Source organism: Bicyclus anynana, chromosome 20 (assembly GCF_947172395.1).
Source record: "Bicyclus anynana chromosome 20, ilBicAnyn1.1, whole genome shotgun sequence".
Lineage (NCBI taxonomy): Eukaryota > Metazoa > Arthropoda > Insecta > Lepidoptera > Nymphalidae > Bicyclus > Bicyclus anynana.
The window spans coordinates 1,708,347-1,729,957 of record NC_069102.1 but is presented as its reverse complement, the minus strand read 5'-3'; the positions used below and the strand labels follow the sequence as shown (position 1 = coordinate 1,729,957).

Genomic DNA, 21,611 nt, shown 5'->3' with positions numbered 1-21,611 from the left:
GCCGCGATTCACGATAATAGTACGTATTGTGAACGTCATAAGGCAACTCTTACCGTACTCATGCTATCTGAAAAACACTTTACCTACAGCTAAAGTAATTTCACTGTTATTATACTAATAAGTAAAATGCTAGACTTATTTAACTCAATAAAAATATTAACCAGTAGTCTATTAATTTATAATGAATTAGTAATTAATCAAACACAAAAATATAGTAATAGAAAGTATAGTAAAGTACCGTTTTTAACCGCCCCTCTATTTGAAAGCTTGACCTATTTGTCGTTTATATTGTGCGATTACAGCTAATAGAATTGATAAGTGATTGTAAATATCAGTGTAATTACCAATGGACGACGTTACTACGAGTAAATCAAAAACAAATGGATCACTATCTCGAGATAATAACCCCAAATCAACGGTGATTCGCAGTAAGAGGAGACGAGATAGAAGTTTGTCAACTTCTTCAAATTCATTGAATTCCTCAGACTCCGAAGCAAGAGCAAAGTGGCGACGTAAAAGTTATAAAACATCACGTTCGGGTATGTGACAACGCATTGTAATCTATTCTTATCAATAATTTCGTTATCGGTCTCTATGAAACTACCAGATATGAAAATTAAAATACATTGTGTTTCACGCAGATGCCATTTATTTTAACGGGTTATATATTTTTAAAATTTCAATTGTATTTTTACGCATCTGTATTAATTTCCACTTCATCATTATAAATTTTTATGACTGGCAATCGATTTCACCATAGTCAGTAGCGCATTCAAAACTTTTTTATTGTTTTGTCTATGCTCAAAAATGTCTTTTACGCATTCGTAGTGATGGTGGCTGGCTTCCTTGCAAACATAGCGTCATAAATTACGTATAATTTGTAAAAAATCTTGGTTATTCGGTCGCATAACGATCGTAAATATAGTGTAATAAGTGCATAAGAAGTTTTCATAGCAAATAGGTAAGTGATAAGTGGAAATTTGTGCTAAAAACCGCGAGCTGCCGGTATCCTACACGTGGTTCGGTAGTATTACCGCGTACAAACTTTCTTTCGTTATGTGTTTTACGTGTCTAACTTAAAATGTAGTGCCGAGTCGCATCCTTGTCGTATTTTTGCGTGAATCAGAGTTTTATTTAATTCAGCGGTCCGTGTTTAGGTTGTTTGACGAACGTGGTTGTTCCGATAACTGGCTACATCGACACATAGCTGTTTAGAAATTCGAGGTGATTTGTCACCGTAAAACTTGGTTTATAGAGTATTTGATCACTGTTACGAGCCTTTGGATTAATATGTGACCTACGCACGAGACCTATTTACTTGTAATACTTGGGTGGCAGTGTTTGGTACCTATGCCATGTAATCAACTTTTCTTTTTTTTCCACATGACGCATCTAAGTGTCACGAACGTTGCTGAGAAAGCACTATTAATTATCGTAGTATGTACAGGTGTAATATAATGATTCATATGACTTTCGATGTGGATTATAATAAGTTAACCCCCATTAGACCTTTATAACCTTGTCAAAGTAAATAACAGTATAAAAGATAGCATATAATGGTATTTTAAGTGCATAGTCAAAGTAATTAGCATGCAAGTGTATTGATAGATTGAAGAATTCCAACATTATATTCTTACTGTAATAACCTCACTTGGTCATCTATTCTGTAACCTCAACTCCGAACTCCAATCAAGTAGTTATTTGGATTTATTAAGCTGACTTGCGATTTTTTTGTTTTTTTGGTTCTAAAAGCTTTCATAATCACACACATTACACATCTTTGTATTGTGATTGTTATATGTAAATTCAAATGGTACTTTATTGTATTTTTGATTTATATTAACGCCTTTAACTATCACATTTGAAATCTAACTGAACAATTTTGAAAGCCTCAATAGCTCAACGGTAAGAGCGGCTGAACTCATCACTGAGGGGTGGTGGTTTGATCCCCGCCCCGTTGGTCTATTGTCATGCCCACTCCTAATACAGACTTTCCCGGTTGGAGGTCAATGGGAATATCAAAATCACGTTTCTACAGCGTAGCTGTGAAAAGGTGACAAACTTACTTTCTCATTTACAATATTAGTATGGAAAACTTTTTTTGACAAAATGGCATATGGCCAGGCAACAATACCAACAAGGGGACCCACTGTAAACATATCAAATTCATAAGACCAATATTCTTATTCCTCTCCAACTAGTAAAAAAAAGCAAAGCTAGAAGCGGGTACTACAAATGGTGCAGGGTGCGTGGATCAAAACCGCAAACCTCATAAAGTCCCTTTACCATGGAGCTTTTATTTTGACCAATAAATTTTTCCCAATATTCTGCTATATGTACTAAATTGTAACATGTTACATTTTACAATGTATTACAATTAAATGAGTCAGAGTTGTGACAAAAGTGAAATTCACTTAACATAATGTGGCTTGTTCAATTACTAGTATAGAAAGAAATATATAGTAATGTATGCACATACATATTATCATAAGCAGTTGCAACATTGTTGTAGGTGGTATTCACTTTGAAGTAACTGGTGTGGTCTTATAACCTGTTTTGGTGCACCTGCTACTATACTATAGTGCACCTTTATTAATATAGAGTGAGTTGTTGGATATTCTTCTTAAATCATCATCATTATCACCATCATCATCATCATCATCATCGTCATCATCATCATCATCATCATCATTCATCATCATCATCATTCATCACCATTATTATCATCAACCCATATTTGGTTCACTGCAGAACAGAACAAATGTTTAGGCCATATAGTCCACCATGCTGGCCTAATTCAGATTTGCAGACTTCACACACACAGAGAATTTAGAAACTTACTTATTTACTTACAAAGTTAAAATAGATTTTGGACAATCTGGACAAAGTGTATATTCCAGGTTCTAGTTTAATATTTAACAATAGAAAATGAATTGCTAGCTTTATGTGTTTTTAAAGCACAGTTTTTAATAACAACTTCACAATTGGGAGCTATTATTGAGAATTTATTGACAATTCCAGTAGCTTAATCAACTCAATACTTGGATCTCATGATTCAAGATAACCACTGCTCCAGCAATGCAGTTAATATACACTTTCAAAGTAGTACTATACACAATAATAGCGTAAATTACAGTTAGAGTATGAAATTAAAAAAATAAAATACTCAATTACTTTCACAGTTGCACCTAATTTCTGAACTGAACTTTCAAAATGTACCACTAACACAGATAACTAAGCTATGGCACTTTTAGAAAGTTAATAAAGAAAATTGTAGCAACCAACTAGATGTAGGAAAATCATTCCAACTTTCTCTATGTTTTTTAAAACATTTTTTTGATACTTTTACAGATTATTTTGTACAAATATAACAGTTTTGTATACAATTGTATATCTAACAGGAAAAAGGTGAGGCTGATTTTAAAGTAGACTTTAAAGATTTTTTTTCCTTAGAAGCCTTTTTCATATTATATTCTATATTCAGTTACATGTTGTACCTGCTGACTTGTTTAGTTTGTGCGAATTTTTAATAATATAATAACTAATTAGATATGCAATATTACACAAGCTTACACAAGACAATAAACCAACTAGCTACTGTAGCTTGGCAACTTTGTTCGTAACACTCCCAATAGTCCTCGTGGGCAGGTGGGCGTGTAGCTATGAATGAAAAACCCACGACTGATGCACCTCACTTCCCCGCACGCACGATTTCACACCTGTCTTTCCCCCCGTCGCCCGCATATAATGGGAGTGTCATCAATGAACTTGCTAGACTATACATTATACTGGGAACCCATCTCTTGCTCACATTAAATATTTTTACTCATACTTTAATTTGCCTCATTACTAACATAAACTGTATACTATGTAAACTTTTGTCCTACTTCATGGTGCAAGTCCCGGTAGTTGGGCTGTATTTTATGTGTTAGTGAGTCATTTAACCATTACACCCTTTTATGATACAAAAAATAAGTAACCTTTAATCCTTCAAGTCCTTTGGCACTCAACCTTTTTAGTCTGGACTATGTAGATAGTCTTGATTGCTTGTTGTGGCCGTCGGGCAGGCTGAAAAAATTCTACAGTGTTCTCCTAATACAGTCTTTCCTGACTAGTTGGAGGGGAATGGAAATATTGGTCAATGGGTCATATTTAAAACATATGGCAAATATTCTTTTCTTTACAACTAATTCAAGAGGTAAAAGAATTAGCACACAAGGAATAATACATCATGATTGTATATTTAGTAAACAACCTAAGCTGACAGTATAAGTACTTAATTCCTAGCCAAATATCATTAATTAAATAATAATTAGGCCCTCTATGAAACTATTTGTTACAAACAGTAGGTAAATCTATTAGCCTTATCTTATCATAACCAAAATTTTCAGTAATTTTACCTTGTAATTAGGTTTTTTGTGGATTGCCTGATGCCTCCTAAGTAGTTTAACATGTATCAATTTACTTGTAGATAAACATCCTATCTATAAAGTACATACCTATTGAATATTCTTCATTCAAAGAATATGATAATTCAATTGATATTGATCGTTAAATCGATAAATATTCAATGTTTATCGATGTGTTATCGCGATTATTCTCGATTGGAATCAATTCCCCTTGCTTTTGGAATCACTGGAATAAGTCCATGTAATTACAGAAATGGATTTCTGCTTAATGATCGGCGATGTTTTAACACTAAAACTATCTTTGCATTTTGTAGTTTGTAGGTACCCTACCCCTATTGTACAAAAAAATAATATCCTACTAATATTATAAACGCGAAAGTTTGTATGCATGTTTGAATGTTTGTTACTTCTTAACGCCGCAACTACTGAACCGATATGGCTGAAATATGGAATAAAAGTAGATTTTACTCTGATTTAACACATGGCCTACTTTTGATCCCCGAAAAGTTCATGCTTCCCGAGGGATATGTGAAAAACTAAATTTCATGCGGACGAAGTCACGAAAGTCCGCTAGGAGGTTCTCAATTCTTCCAGATTGGTCCCATTTAATTTTCATGAAAATCGATTTAGTAGTAAAATACGTCATTGAAGTCTGTTCCATTTATATGTTAAAAGATTAATTATGACATCGCAAAGCGGCGGTTGGTCAAACAAATCTTGCATTGCATTGTCTTGTAGGTAATCATTAATCCATTAACACCTAAAGATATCCACAGATTAGTGTAACAGAGTTACGTAACATTTTACGAAGCGATAATGCAAATGTGTCTACGTCGTTAGGCTTTTAGCGGACACCTTAACTGACTCGCTCGAGCTGTTTGTGTTTTTAACCGACTTCCAAAAAGGAGGAGGTTCTACGTTCGGCTGTATGTATGTTTTTTTTTTATGTTTGCTTCAGTTGTTTGTGTGTGAAAGCGCAACAAATAAATAAACAATAAACATTCATTATGATAACACCTATTTTAAAAGTGTTCATAATAAAACTCAATTTTGAATACAACTAGTAGTTTTAGTAGTAGCTTGTGGGGTAGTATTACTTTCTTGTTTCTGCCGTCAAGCAGCATAGGTAGATGTTCCGATCTGAAGGGTATAGACTATAGTCGCCAGCAATGGCGTGCACAAGGTTTTTAACTAGGGTAGGCATTATACGCACAAATTGTACAAATTACTAAATTCCTCCTTTAATGCATATTCGTAATGAATCCTCAAGGTATGCAGTGCATTAATGCATCTATAAAGTGCATGCTGGTTGCCAGTGTAATTACATGCACATGACGAAAGAGAGCGTTATTCTTGATTGGGCCGCTTTTGGTTGACATTTTGTCCTTATCTCGCTCGAGATATTTCGTTGTCTACGTCGTCTTAGCTTCAGCTGAGTCACCAATTAAGATTGGTTCATCAATTTTTATGAAAATAAGGCTTTCTAGTATTAATAGTCTGCGCTAAACCGCGGACAGACGTACGGACGGACGGACGGACGAACAGACAGACGGACGTGGCGAAACTATAAGGGTTCCTTGTGGACTACGGAACCCTAAAAAAGCTTTTACTATAAACTTTGTGAAATATGGCATCATGCTGTTGTATATTTTATGATGCTATAAGCCGACATGCCTGCAGCGCTAACGGCTTGACGTCCGATAAAACTGAACGTGTGTTGGTCGCGATCGGCATGATGTCATGCACATCGCGACCGACACACGATCAGTTTTATCGGACGTCAAGCCGTTAGCGCTGCAGGCATGTGAGCTTATTGAATCGTCAGTGGCTGACTTGAGGCGACACAATTTAAAACATAATTATTGTAGTAAGTGGATCGTTTGATCTTGTCGCATACGCCTCTTATCAGTCAGGGTCAAGCGCCCACGTCACGAATGAGAGTGCGAAAAGCCAATATGATCGAAGTCCGGCCTTGTCACACACGTGGGTGTGGCCGCGAGAGAGAAAGGGACGCAAGAGGACAATGACCGTACGAGTCGTTTTCAGTGTATCCGTGACCTTAGATCGCTTATGAATGACGTTTGCATATTTAGCTCCCAAGGTTTTAGCGTTGAAACGATTTTTGAGATATTTTATTATTTCTGTTTATTCAGATATATTTCTGATAATTCGTTTTTACGTTTTTATATTTATGCTTGGCTGATAAGAGAATTGATAATGAAGATTAATACTTGTTGCGTACAGAAAGACTATGAGTATATCAACATAATATTCTTGGTTAATTTAAGAAGGCAAATCTTTGGACTGCTAGCTATGTTTGATTTTATGGTATTTTTAAGTGTAACCAAAGCGTACTGCTGGTGTAATTATAGTTATCTTAATTTATTTATTCACTTGATTTTTTCAAATTGTTCATTAGTTTTTTAAAGTTTACATAAAATATGATTTGACTTAATGTGTTATCTGAAAAATATAGAATTTCATGTGGACGAAACCGCTACTGTCCCCTAATGGCAGGCGTCCACTGATCCGCATCGTACGTATGGGACGCATCGCATCAAACGGACTTTAGTATTCTTTGTATAGAACGTCTTACAAGTGCGTCCACTGATCCGCATCGAACGGATTTTATCTACCGTAAAATTAAAACTACGTTTGATGCGATCATCAGATCCGGTTAATAGACAATAACCCTATTCGCGTACATTTTTTTTTTTTAAGTCTGTTAAAAACAAAAAGTACCCAAAAGGGAATGCCTATCCCCGGCCCAGGCCTACCCTAACCACCCGGCAATTTACTTATATCTAAAAATTCTTGATAATTCAACTTCAATAATAAAATCATTAAAAAAAGTTTGCTACAACGTTTTACGACATTTTTAATTCATCTTTAATTTGTCCACAACGGGGACAAGCTAAGATTGTTGACCATACAGCCTGAGTTATATTTTTTGAAGACTTATGATTGGTTTGTTTGTTCGTTTTCTTGTTTGTTAAGCTTTTTGGAAACAGAAAAAACAATACAAAAAACCTAATAAAGCAAATGTTACTTCGCCACTTTACTACACTGGCGAACATTTTGCCCTAGAAGAGTGACAAATAAAATTTATTTTTCTTCAAGTAACACACGTTTATTATCCCAATTATTGTTACTGGATCCAAATTATACATCATATTATCATTTCCATATACTTTTATACGGGGGTATACCTGGGTTCCCTGGGACGCTTCTGACAGGGTTTATTTAATTCAGCATTGTTTTATATTCCAGAAATGAGTTCAAGCGTGTGCTACAAGTGCAACAGGACCGGGCATTTCGCGCGCGAGTGCACGCAGGGCGGCGTGGGCGCGCGCGACTCGGGCTTCAACCGTCAGCGCGAAAAGTGTTTCAAGTGCAATCGCACTGGACACTTCGCGAGAGATTGCAAGGAGGAAGCCGACCGTTGCTACAGGTGAGCAAACTTTGACGCAAAGTGATCCGGTGTGTGTTATTTTACCTCACAGGTTTCGGAAAAATACTTTTACGTATCGTCAGGGCTAGATGTTCAGCGCCGGTAAGTCGGATTCGGGTTACCACTACAGACTAAAAACCTCATCCTCTAGTCTTCAGCGTCCCCCGCGGCCCCGCCGTTAGGCATTACTTCGCAGAGAGAGGATCTTGTACTACTGTTTCTTCAGGTGTTGGAAACACCTGTCTTAGCTTCTTCTTCTTCACTTTTGTCTATGCGGCGAAGCTCTTGGAGGGCTTCCATCACAAATAATCTAATTGCCTCCCACGTCTCTTTTGACGACGCCATGTCTCTGTACGTGTGACTGTGTGAACTTGTTCATCATAATTTCACAATATTATGTTTTGGGGATAATAAATTAGTAAACTTCACTATAGAGGATGAGTCAGATAAAGATACTTTTTAAAACACCAGTAATCTTTATAATACATATATAGTATTTTTGTTACAATACAAAATTTAGGTTTGAAGACCTTAGCTCTTCCTTCTAATTGTGTATTTGTTCCAGAGCAAAGTCACCATAATCGAAATATCATAAAACTCCAACAAAATTATTATTTTATATAGTCTTTAGAAATAACATGTAATCTTGAAAATTAATTGACACGCAAATCTCGGCAAGTTTTTCCAGTTAGTATTTTCATTAGAATCGGCTTTATTTAAATATTAGAAATAGGATTCAAAATGAAGTGGGTATGTCCGTTCAAACTGAATCTACCGTGTGGTCTTGACCTGATCTTGACCCGCGATCAATCACGTGGCCTTGCGACACACGTGTTGTGGTTATGGAGGTGTGACGCTCCGGTCACATTGTCTAATATTTGATTCATAGGTTATATTACGCCACATATTCAAATTGTCATATTATGTGTTCTATGAACAGAATGTCCTCGCTTACTGCCAAAGAGGTGTAGAGCTTCTTCTAAATTGGATTGGAGGGATAACAAATTATTTTCGTGATAATGTACGCTGTTGTGGAGGCTTAAAAGTATAAGCCAAATATCATACAGGACGCTTAGCCGCATTCACACGAGCGCTTTTTTAACGGACGTTAAAAAAGAGTGTGTTGCATTTTCAATATTGGGCGTTGGAAATAGATCTTTATATAACTTCATACTATATTTGAACGCTTTTTATCGGCCGTTAAAAAACTCTTGTGCGAATGGGGGCTTATTATATAACCAGCAATCATATTAAAACAATTTAAACTTGTTTTCCAAGTAATTTTTTTTTTTACTTAAAACTTGAAACGAAGACACCTCTTAACACTGTGCTATGCAAGTATAGGGGTAAGCCGGCGTGAGATAGATAGAATATATACAGTATTTTATGTTTTAGGTCTCCCCTTTTTGCCATAAGTCAGCTTTCTGAAGTTTCACTTTTACCTTGTATGAATTGCACACACAAACTATTTCTTTAACAAAAAATAATCGGACAAATTAGTGTACAAAACTTTGAATACTGGTTGCTCATTTTACCACAAATTTTGCAAGTAACACCATCACAAAGGAATACATTTTAATAATAACTAGCAGATGCCACGCAGTTTTTTTTCCTGTGGGAATATGGGGATAAGATACAAAAAAAAACATTTACAAATTACGTGGTTTTCTATTCGTAAATAATTTTTAAAATCGTATACCCCTTCAACCTTACAAACCATACCTCTTTATAATATTAGTATTATAATTGATTGTGTGCCGACTGTTTCAGATGTAACGGCACGGGGCACATAGCGCGCGAGTGCGCGCAGAGCCCCGACGAGCCGTCGTGCTACAACTGCAACAAGACGGGGCACATCGCGCGGAACTGCCCCGAGGGCGGGCGCGAGTCCTCGTCGGGCCAGACCTGCTACAACTGCAACAAGGCCGGCCACATCTCCCGCAACTGCCCCGACGGCACCAAGACGTGCTACGTGTGCGGCAAGCCCGGCCACATCTCGCGCGACTGCGACGAGTCGGAGCGGAACTAACACGCCGCCGCCGCACACCATATAAACAATAAACTATGTATATTATGATGCCACGCACGGACTGTAAGCAAAGGACGCGATACGCGACACTAGATCGGACGACAGCAGACGTACGAAATGAAATTAAAGCAATGGAATTATTGGACAGAGTAGACGCAGGACGGCGTTGTCGCGAGACTGAGCAGCATGGATCGTTGACTTGTACATAGACTCCGCCGGCGCGGGCTCTCGCCGTAGGTTAATGTTTGTTCTTGCACGTGAACGAGTTGTGTTTTAAATCATTTAATATTCGTGATTGAACTATTGATGAGGTAGCGTTACAGTTTTTAGCAATACAGAGTATATATTTAATATATTTTGTACAGATTTATTTGTCAAAAGATAAATTGGATGCTGGCGTATTATGCGTTTTCACTGAGGAGAGGAGGAGACCCCACCGGACTCTCTTGTTCGTCTAGTAGTAGCCTTTACTTGTTTGTTATGTGACGGGACTCTAGAACTGTTCACCTGTGACCGTTCCATTTTATTTTCTATCAATTCCTTTGTTTATGAGGTCCTGCCGACTTGTGGAGAATTCAGTGGTTATTAATTAATTATTAGATTTTCATCAATCACTATATTTTTTATTTTGTTATCCCTTAATGTGCCTGTATAATTGAATGTAAAATATCAGCTTGCAATGGGAGATAATAAACATCTTGCCTTATTTTTCTATCTAATTTTCCATTTGCCCTTTCATGCTTAGTTTACTCTGAAACGTCGTCTGATACATATAACATGAATCTCCCAAGAACAATGAAAAGGATTTATCATGCTAATGCGACAGAACAAGAGGGCACAACCTATCCTTTATCACACCTTCCACACAAATCTGCATGCAAAAAGATGAGAGGGAGAAGGTTGATTTAAATTTGTACTAATATTATAAAGCTGAAGAGTTTTTTTGGTTGAACGCGCTTATCTCTGGAACTACTGTACGATTTGAAAGTCTTTCATTGTTAGATAGCCCATTTATCGAGGAAGGCTATATAATATTGTCCCCGTATTCCTACGGGAAAAGGAACCACGCGAGTGAAACCGCGCGGCGTCAGGTAGTAAATACATAATCTGAACAGTAAATTAAAAAAATTATACGATTACCAACACAAAATTTAACTTGATATTAATGGGAGCTGACTTGGAGATTTAAGGAGGTGTTTCATCAAAATCAGACTCTGAAACTAGGTTTTTCAATTTGACAATTTTAAAACAGAAGTTTATTATAATGTAGCCTTGTATAATAAATATGATAGGAGAAAGTAGGTAGTTTCTTCTCTATTCACAACCTATGTAGGCCTAACATGCGTACCAAGAGATAAGGAGAAAATTTTCTTTATATGTATACTCGTATCACTTTTTTTTCGTTAAGATGGGATGATAGAGAGCAAAACGTTATAGGCAAATTTATCTCATTATCAGTTGGGCTATTTTTCTGGTCAGGCTGCTATTTCTATCTAACGTAGCGCCCTGGTGCAACCATCACCCTAGAGCCTTCTAGTAACTAAGTGTGCTAACCACTGTTAAAATTTAACATGTGCAAACAGCACTTCAAGTTATCACAAAACAGTCTTGTTTTTTTTATTCTTTACTAGTTAACCCTTGACTACAATCTCACCTGATGGTAAGTGATGATTCAATCTCAGGTTGAAGCGGGTTAACTTGTTAGGAGGAGGATGAAAATTCACTACCCTTTCGGTTTCTACACGACATCGTACCGGAACGCTAAATCGCTTGATAACTAGCCACGGCCAAAAGCCTCCCACCACTCAGACCTGGACTAATTAACAAAACCTCAATCGGCCCAATCGGGGATTGAACTCAATACCTCCGTCTTTTAAATCCATCGCGGATACCGCTTCCGTCAAAAAAGCCGTCTGTGTAGCAAATCACCTTGTAAGTAATTACCTATTTGCCTCTGCTAAAACTAGACATTTAGGAAGAGCTCAAGATTCCGTGCAAAATGGAGGTATGCATACAGGAGTATTTTTTACTTCAGGTTACGTTAGGTTACAATGCACCCCCTGCGTTGTAACCTAAGGTAACCCAAACTCATCTGGGTACAGGGTAGTAATCGTAAGGTGAACGGACAGACGTGTGAAACTGAAGGAGTGTTGTGTCAGCAATGTACTCTTACAAATAACTATGTATTATCTACCTTTGTTGGTTGCTAAACAAAAGGTTATTTGATGTCATACCCTTTGTATCACCCTGAGTAATTAAACAATGTTTTAGTTGTGCTGGTGACTAGTTAACACAGATGCGTTTGTGCTGTCACTTTATTACTCTATGTACATCCAAAATACCAATTCAGGTGCAACATACTCGTAACTATAATAAATAGAATAGAATAGAATCTCTTTATTTGTCCACACACAAGTAATGAAATAAAAATAAACAAACAGAACATACAATACATACATCGTCATGGACAAAAAAGGTATCCACCTCAGCACGATGCCACAGCTCCTGTGGCGCTGGTTTTCAGGTGAAACCTTGTGTGTTCACGGACGTGTCTACGTGACGCGTCTTAACTTAAAACTTATACATGATTACATATTATATAATTTATACATAGTAAAATAAAATAATGAAACAAAAAAGAACAGAGTAAAAAAATAATAATAATAACGTCTTGTTACATCAACACTTAGACCATTAATAACTGGTCTAAGCATCAACACTGCTGGATAATGGTCTGGACGTGGACGGCGCAGTAACGCAATATGGGTATTAAATAAATACGGATGAGACGATGGGAGTTTGTTTACTTACGTACCGGCGTTTTCGTCGTCCATTTTGTTTAGCCAAATACGTGCGTCACTAGCACTATACACGCAATGAAAATACGTACGAGTTGAGGCGTGCGTGGTATGGGATGTATAAAAAATACTCTGTGGATGTGCATGAAGTCGTTAACGTTATTTGCCTCTTGCGTGCCACGTAGCCGTCTTGCCCGTGATTATGTATTTTATATGTAACGATATTTCCAAAACTTGTCTTGTTCCGTTAGCGTATGCAGCAACCTTTAATGATCGGTTAGGTGTAGTGCGGCGTGAATGTATTGGCATACACTCGCAGCAGATATATAGAATAGCGTACTGCGTATCGTAAGGCCTTATACGAGTACTTTAGTAAGTATATAGCGACACGCCATGGGCCAATTAGCGGAATTCTAAACTTAGAACGAGCTCAGCTGGGTATAGTTAGCCAGTGGGAGCCACAATAGGGGATAACGGCTTGATCAAAAACTGAAAAGGCCAAAACAAAGATGCCACGACTACGTATCCCTTCGTTCGAGCAAAGCCTGACATGATTCCGTAACACACACTCCGTAACAATTCCGTAACAGACACTGACATGGTTCCGTAAGTACCTACAGGGTGACAAAATGCCACGGGCCCCCGTCCAGAGATAAACTTAAAAAAAATCTAGGGATCCTGGTGGACCATCCAGCCAGACCTGGACCAATTAAAAAAATTTTAATCGACCGAGTTGGCGATCGAACCCTGGACCTCCGTTTTGTAAATCCACTGGGCCATCAGTCTTCCCCTGTATTAAAACGTAAGCTGAAATTAATAGGTTTACAACATTATCACTATTCTAAATCGGCATTAGGACTTAGATGTAGCCCGCATTTGACATGCTGTAAGTTTTTCGTAGCTATGTGGGTTTATGTTGTATGCAAACTTAGGACGTCTCTGAAATTAGCTTCGGGGTCGCTACTCACAGGTTATATTATCTCATAGATAAAGTCAAGTCACGCGCAGGTTGTTACCTGCCGCTGCGCCGGTACGTTACCGCTGATATCTAAATTCTTGTATTTTGCAGCATAACGCACGATGTTCCAAAACGTCATTAAGTTTTCTTCCGAATAAACTACCTACACATCATCTGTTATAACATCTGTGATCCATTCGGCAACCCGGGTCGTGATTCGTTTATTTAAATTTTTCTTTTGTCTGTTGTGTTATGTTGCCCACTAAAATATTCTTCCCTTAATGTGATTTTAATATAATCACATTATGGGAAGAGTATTTCATAACTATATTAATATTACAAAGCTGAAGAGTTTGTTTGTTCGTTTACTTGAATACGCTAATCCCAGGAAATTGTTCCTGGGATTAGTAAGAACGATACTTAGAAATGCCGTTTTCCAACCTTAATTAAAGTAAGCCTAACAACAATCAGTTAATTGTCTAAGTGCACACATAAAAATTAACTCATTGTTGTTATAATATTTCGGTTGTTTTGGGCAAAAAAAAAACAGGCATTTCACTTCATTTATCGCGAAGAACTTATGAATGGAAAAAAATAATGGAAATAAAATATTTTTATGCTAGCAACACCTTTAAATAACTGTCATTTGCCGGGCGTGGTGCGGCTGCGCGGTGCGTCAAACAAGTTTTGGTTTTGGTTTGGCTTTGCTTGAATACTTTTCCGTTCAAGTGAGTAAGACGGTGTAGCGAAATTATGTTTGGTGCAAATATAACCAATATTTATGTAACTACTGTATAAAATTCAATGAAAACTTTAATAAACTTAAAGTGCTGCGATTGATTTATTATTTGATTTTTTTTTAAATAGAAAACATTACAAAGGCAAGCGTTTCCATGGGCGTTAACTTCAGGTTAGTTATTCGTATGTTATTATTTAATTAAAAATCGGGTTAATCCTTTTCTGAGGTTTAAAAGTAACCCTACACTTCTGTCTCACATAGTTCTTCTGTTTTCAATTGTTATTTTTTGTATAGTTATTAGTTTTCATTTGTTTTTGTTGATCTCTATTAAAATTGCATCTTGTTCATGTTGTTTTGCTATTCTTTTTTTTATAAACATAGAAGAATAGGTAGATCTAAATCTTGTAGTTTATTATCTAAAAGTTGTTAAATATGAATTATAAAAATTGTTGCAGGCGACTAAACTTATAAGACTGAACTATGAATCTCATAGTTAAACATATAATATCAATATATTTAATACAATTATGTCTCGCACAAGAGTATGCTACACCAACATACAATCCAGACAATCAAGTGAACCCAACGAATGACTATTTAAACACAAATGATCCAAGATACAACATTAACGATCCGAGATATGACAATCCATATGATCCAAATCGACGAAACAGGAACCAGTATGATGTGAACCAATATGATCCAAATAGGAATACATATAATAAGGATCAAAGGTATAATCCATATGACAATAGAAATGATCAAGGGTATGTGAACCAGTATGGGGAGAATACTGAGAATACTCCACGACCATCATCGTCATGGGGAGGCAGTCGTACATACAGCACTTCTTACAAAACTGCTGAATTGGAACATGATAGTGTTATCATTAATGAGGCGTAAGTAATGACTTCTTTTGTTACTAAAAACAATAATCATAAAAAATCTTAATGTAAAAAAAATTATTAAGTACATTATTAAATAATTTTTTATTATTTATATAATTTTTTTATAGTTATTTCATGTTTGTGTAACAATAACCTGACTGTATCATATGGGCCGTGATAGCCCAGTAAGAGCCGTGATAGCCCAGTGGATATGAATTCGTGGTAGACTATTGGCCTAACCCCTCTCATTCTGAGAGGAGACTCAAGCTCAGCAGTGAGCCGAATATGGGTTGATGACTGTCTTTAACTGCAACCATTTGACTTCCACTGTTGCCTATGTTTTTGTCTCATAGGGCATAGAATATTCTCTACATTGTAGGCAGGATGTAAGTTGGTTTCCTTGACAACAAAATAAGAGCAAAATAAGCTAGCTTTGCTGATGAAATGAGCATTAAAATAAGTGTTTAGGTATGCTAATTTGTTGAATGCCATAAACATGCAAAGTATGAAAAATGTATGTGTTTATCTCATGCACAAATGGAGTTTTATCTCAGTGTGTAATGTTTACTTTTTAATTGCAGAACATATTTCATAGTAGCATCCCGCATGGTCAGGCCGGGACAGATATACAAGATATCGGCAAATATATTAAGAGCGCGCCTGCAGATGACCATCAGAGCGTCAATATCCTGCAATGGAGTGGAGATTGCTGACGTCATTGAAAAAGTTAAAGAAGGAGTACCTGAAATATTAAATATGAGAGTAAGTATCACTTTAAAACAGTTGACAGGAATTAAATATCAAGACATTATTAATAATAGTAGTCTATAGTGTTCGAAATTCAACTTTAATTAACATAAAAAACAAAGTCTGTCTATATTTTAATGAAAATTATTGTTTTTATTGTGTACATAAGAATCACTTATGTATGACTGTGTATGTTGTGTTTTTTTTCCTTTCTTTTATTGTACAAGTAACCTGTGTGTGTGGTAAGTAATGATGTAATCTAAAATGAAAGCAGGCTAACTTGTTATGAGGAGGATGATAATAATCCACACCCCTTTCAGTTAATACATGACATCATACCGAAATTGTGTATCATGCAAGCTGTAGTTTTTAAAGTATATTTTAATGAATGTATAGTATTTCCAATGCATTTTATATAAAGAAAGCCTCTTGCACTATGGTTTAAACTATAACTATCCATTTAAACTATAATTGTATCAAATTGTATTTTTTTTTATTGTCAAGGTGCCTCCGACATCAGTGCCCGGCGACTACAAGTTGCGCGTGGAGGGTCTGTTCCTGGACGACCCCTTTGGTGGGCGGGCCTTCGTCAACGAGACGGAGCTGTCCTTCTCCAAGCGGTTCATGACCATCTTCATACAGATGGACAAACCTGTCTACATGCAGAGCCAAACTGGTATTTATTTTATATTCCTTCATTTCTTCTACATGATTTTTATGTGTGCTGTAAAGAAAATTGTTCAGTGAGAATTCAAAAATCTATTTGATAGACTAGTAGGGCCAAACTCCAAACTCTTAAATCTATGGGGCCAATAGACATTCTGTTAAATGATTAATGATGATTTGTTTTATTATAAAATGATTTGGTGGTGGTGTGTGTGAAATGTTAGGATAAATTGATTGAATGCAAAAAAATATGTTTTTTTTACATAAGTAGATTGAATATTTTCTTGATTGCTCTGAATGTTACTTATGTCAAATAACTTTAGAGCCTCAATAGCTCAACGGTAAGAGCGGTTGGATACGTCACCGAGGGGTGGTGGTTCGAGCCCCGCCCCGTTGGTCTATTGTCGTACCCACTCCTAGCACAGTCTTTCCCGACTAGTTGGAGGGGAATGGGAATATTGATCATATTATAAAAAATATGGCAAATATTCTTTAAAAAAAAAAAAAAATTTGGCACTAATATTGCAAATTTATTACCCTCAAATTAAAAAAGATGGGTCATGGATGTTATAAGATATGTTTTATATGACTATCTATTGCATCGTAAATTTTATAATATGAATGGGTTGACAAATATGCGACTTTCTCGTCAACCTGAAGTGATAGAGATGGGTTTTTGGTTATATACTATGGAGATCTGATAAAAAGCCAAAGATATAGGCGTTTTTCTATTATGATAGAAATAGATAAATCGTTCTCAGCCGGGAATCGAATCCAGGAGTTCTTCATTGAAAACCACCACTAACTAGCTGCGCCAAACAGGCATCTATTCCATCAGACTTCACAGAAAGATAGGTATTAGCGGACGTTCGCGAATTCATCCGCGTGGAAATAAATGTAAACTTTCTACCCCTATTTCACCACTTTAGGGGTTGAATTTTAAAAATTCTTGAATCACATTATATTTCGTATTTTTTTTTATTGATTTATGTACAAATTTTTAAAACTGTAACTCTTAAAATGAATGACTTTCCATACAAACTTCAACTCCCCCTACAATTTTTATTTTAGGGTCAAAAAGTATCCTATGTTTTACTTGAAGGTCACATTCACCATTACCAAAATTCATCTTGGTCGGTTCAGTCAATTAGCCGTGAAAAGGTATCAGACAGGCAGACTTACTTTCGCATTTATAATCTAATATATAAAATTCTCGTGTCACAGTTTTCGTTGCCATACTCCTCCGAAACGGCTTGACCGATTTTGTTGAAAATGTTTGTGCTTATCCGGTATCTATGAGAATAGGCCAACATCTATTTTTTCTACGCCTATGGGTAGGGCAGGGGACGAAGTCGCGGGCGTCCGCTAGTATTAGTATAGATTTATTGCATCATGAGTTAAAGCAGTGTTAAAGATGCAGCTGTATTGTGAACGAGTTGAACTGATGTCCCATTTCCGCCAGACGAGATCCAAATAGATCCGCCGATTGATTTGGATTAGTTAACTGCCAAGCTATTTTGGATGCGCCCAGTTACTGTAACAGTTAGATGTTATTTATAACTTATACTGGTGCCTGTTTGATTTTTACGAATGTATAATTAAGGACCAGACAGTAGAGGGTTAAGAGGCACTCTTTAATTTGTTGAATTTAGAACAAGATAGGACTAATCGTTTTCGTTATCAACCCATATTCGGCTCACTGCTCAGCTCGAGTCTCCTCTCAGAATGACGGGGTAGGCCAATAGGCCACCACGCTGGCCGCTGCGGATTGGCAGACTTCACACACGTAGAGAATTAAGAAAATTCTCTAGTATGCAGATTGCAGGTTTCCTCACGATGTTTTCCTTCACTCATTTTGTTTTCCTTCACTGTTAGAGACACGTGCTATTTAATATCTTAAAATGCCCATGCCCCAGACCGGATTCGAATACACACCCTCCGGAATCGGAGGCAGGTCCACTGGGCAATCACGGTTAGCCTGATATTATACCTATATTATATTATACAATGATTAACATTAACACCCAAAAATTAGGGTGACAATATATTTCAGGGTGTTTTGAATGAATAAATTTCAAAAATTCGCCAATTGTGACTAATTTTCTTTGGTGTTGCAAATGGTATAGATTCACAATTGGTAGTTGTTTAGTTTTTGGCAATTACTTAGGTCAAATGTACATATAAGAAAAACTATATATCCGTCATAGATAGATTCAAAGAGTACATTAATATATATAATCAGCCTGGCTGTCCAGCGCGGAAATGCAGCCAGTATTCTTGCCACCATTCCACGTGGGCATGATTTGTATAGTTATTAGGATAAGTTAGCTTAACTTCCTTATTGTATTATTTTACAACATAATAAAAAAAATATATGGATAGATTCATAACATGCATATCTCTCAGTTGTCATCTCAAGAACACGTTTACTAGACCCCGAATTTGCGATTCGGGTCGTTAGAATAGGCTTGGGCCGGGGATGAGCATTCCCTTTTAGTCTATGTTCATCTGGGATAATGTTAAATTGGCATGGTGAAAGAATTTTTCAAATCGCTCCAGATGTTTTAAAGTCAATGTAAACATAAAGATGAAAAAAAAAAATGTGATTTTGTAACACATATGAAGTAAAAATTGTTTGTCTGCAGTGAAATTCCGCGTGATTCCAATAAACACTGAGCTGAAAGCGTTCGGCAGAGCGATCGACGTCTACATACTCGACCCCAACCGACGCATCATGAAGAGGTGGCTGTCAAGACAGGTAACAACATAATTATGTTGGTTCTCAAGGTGCTGGAATGGCGACCCCACACCGTAAGCGACCCCCTGGGTCCTGGGACGCCTTGGAAGTCCTTACAAGATACCTAAGCAGATGGACGACGTCCGTACGTCCGTCTGCTGGTGATGATTATGATTATGATGTGTCATGGAAATACCTACACATACTAAGAGGGCATAGAGAAAATTTCAATAACGCCAGCAAAGCAGAAACGTTTTGTTAAATTATTTACAGCGTTACTGAGGAAGACCTATGTCATCGAAGGTCAGACCTTTGTCTATGATAAGCTAGCTTTTGACGAATAGTGCTATAGTAAGAAGTGCCTAAGCAACGTTTTTTTTTTTTTTTGCTTAGACACTACTTATCAAAATACTCATCACAAGGTAGCTTATCATAACCAAAAAACATTCAAAGATAATATTAGGTTTTTATTGTTATGCTACACTATGCAACTACTGCACTTGCATAATGTAGCAAATGAAGTAAAGGAAATCCCAATACATAAAATTTACCAATAAAGCTATATAACACGACACCACACTGTTCCATTGTGTCATGCGATAGTAGTCTGGATTGGTATCACTGCTGAAGACAATTTTGTAATCTAATGCATCTCAGGTTATAAAGTCATTGAGGCAACAGAGTTGGAATTAAATTTTCTTTACAGTTTTTTCCTCCAAACTTTCTGAATCATTGGTATTAAAATCTTTTTGGCTATAACGGCCTGAATAAGGACGCTCTCAGCTTCGTCTGCCTTTAGCCCTTCTTACTTGGGTCCTCTTGTAATATCAGTTTTAGCGGGCGTCTACTAACTATGATTATCGTGATGACTGATGAAGTACCTTTTGCTTTTATATATGTCACCGTTAAATTGTAAATACCGTTAGATTAAAATCTATCTCGCGAGATTGTGAACTGTCCTTACTTTAAACGTGTATTCATTAAATTCGGTAGATTGTAAGGATTTTATTTTATTTGTATTCGTACGTTCACAAATAAAAAAATACGTAACCTAACCTAACCATTGGTTTCTGAGCCATTTAAGTTCCGGTTCTTAGGAGTAGGTATGGTTCACAATCATACGGGATAGATAGTAAACTAATGATATTTACAACTTTACGGTGACATATAGGTACATAGAACATAGATGAAAATGAGTTTTTAACCGACTTCAAAAAAAGAAGGAGGTTCTCAACTCGTCTGTATGTCTATTTTTTTTGTATGTATGTTACCTGATTACTCGAAGACGCCTGGACCGATTTGAATAATTCTTTTTTTGTTTGAAAGGGTATACTCCTGAGGTGGTCCCATTGTCACCATTTCAGGATCTGATGATGGGATCCTGGAGAAACGAACTGGAGAAAGGGGAAATTTCAAAAATCGTAGGGGCAACTATAGCGTTTAATATTTTTTCCATTAGCCACTTTAAAAAACTACAACTGAATGAAGGTCTGGAGTCTGATGATGGAGCCGAAAGACACACGAGGGAACTCTTTAACGGTTTACAACAGTTACATTTAAAATTTTTGAAGTCGGTTCAATTTTTTTATTAAAATTTTTTTATATCGGTACAGAGCAACTTCGGCACAGTGAGCCTGCAGTACCCGCTGTCGGACCAGCCGCTGTTCGGCGAGTGGCTGGTGCGCGTGGAGGCGCTCGGCCAGGTGGAGGAGGCGCAGTTCCTCGTCGAGGAGTACTACCAGACCAGGTTTGAGGTACGCCCTGCACATAGCAGCTAGCAGTACTCGCTGTTTGCTGCTTGACTCCCTACTACAGTCTGGCAAGTTCGTTAATGACACTCCCATGATATGCGGGCGATGAGGGGAAAGACTGCGAGGGTGTAAAATCGTGCGTCAGTCGTGGGTTTTTATTCATCGCTACACGCTCCCTGGCCCGCTCCCGCATCGGGACGAAGTTGCCAAGCTATAGATATTTATTTTTGTCTCATTGTACACTCTCCCCCTTCCGGGATGGATCTCCCTCCCCCCCCTCCCCCGCCCCCATGGAACCGTTACTGACTTCGTCATTTATCGACATTTGAAATTGTACTTAATTAACATTTTCATTAAATTAAGTATTTAGAAACAACATAGACACCACCCCTCCGAAGATTTTAAAACGCAGCTACGACGAAGACTACCTCGGACCGCT

General features: G+C 37.1%; 2 protein-coding genes across 3 annotated transcripts in view; both read left to right on the top strand.

Moving 5' to 3' along the window:
• Nucleotides 1-800: 800 nt before the first annotated feature.
• Nucleotides 801-10,290, top strand: LOC112047033 (CCHC-type zinc finger nucleic acid binding protein). Its single transcript, XM_024083936.2, has 3 exons — nt 801-961; nt 7,680-7,860; nt 9,631-10,290. The coding sequence occupies exons 2-3, from the start codon at nt 7,682-7,684 to the stop codon at nt 9,887-9,889; spliced, it is 438 nt and encodes a 145-aa protein (XP_023939704.1). The 5' UTR covers nt 801-961; nt 7,680-7,681; the 3' UTR covers nt 9,890-10,290.
• A 3,985-nt stretch (nt 10,291-14,275) lies between these two features.
• The window catches only part of LOC112047051 (CD109 antigen), a 30,878-nt gene continuing 23,542 nt past the window's right edge, over nt 14,276-21,611 (top strand). For both annotated transcript variants that reach the window (XR_008251898.1, XM_052887896.1), the window contains exons 1-6: nt 14,276-14,555; nt 14,840-15,283; nt 15,853-16,033; nt 16,523-16,694; nt 19,330-19,442; nt 21,035-21,175. Coding sequence is in view for 1 of the 2 variants with exons in the window: in XM_052887896.1 (XP_052743856.1) it covers nt 14,865-15,283; nt 15,853-16,033; nt 16,523-16,694; nt 19,330-19,442; nt 21,035-21,175 (1,026 nt within the window). In the remaining variant the exon portion in view is untranslated. The remainder of the gene's footprint in view (nt 14,556-14,839; nt 15,284-15,852; nt 16,034-16,522; nt 16,695-19,329; nt 19,443-21,034; nt 21,176-21,611) is intronic.

Excerpts from the sequence above, each read along its gene's own strand:
- LOC112047033 (XM_024083936.2), top strand. The coding sequence starts at position 7,682 with ATGAGTTCAAGCGTGTGCTACAAGTGCAACAGGACCGGGCATTTCGCG. Across the intron at positions 7,861-9,630 it reads GAAGCCGACCGTTGCTACAG|ATGTAACGGCACGGGGCACA; the intron begins GTGAGCAAACTT and ends CGACTGTTTCAG.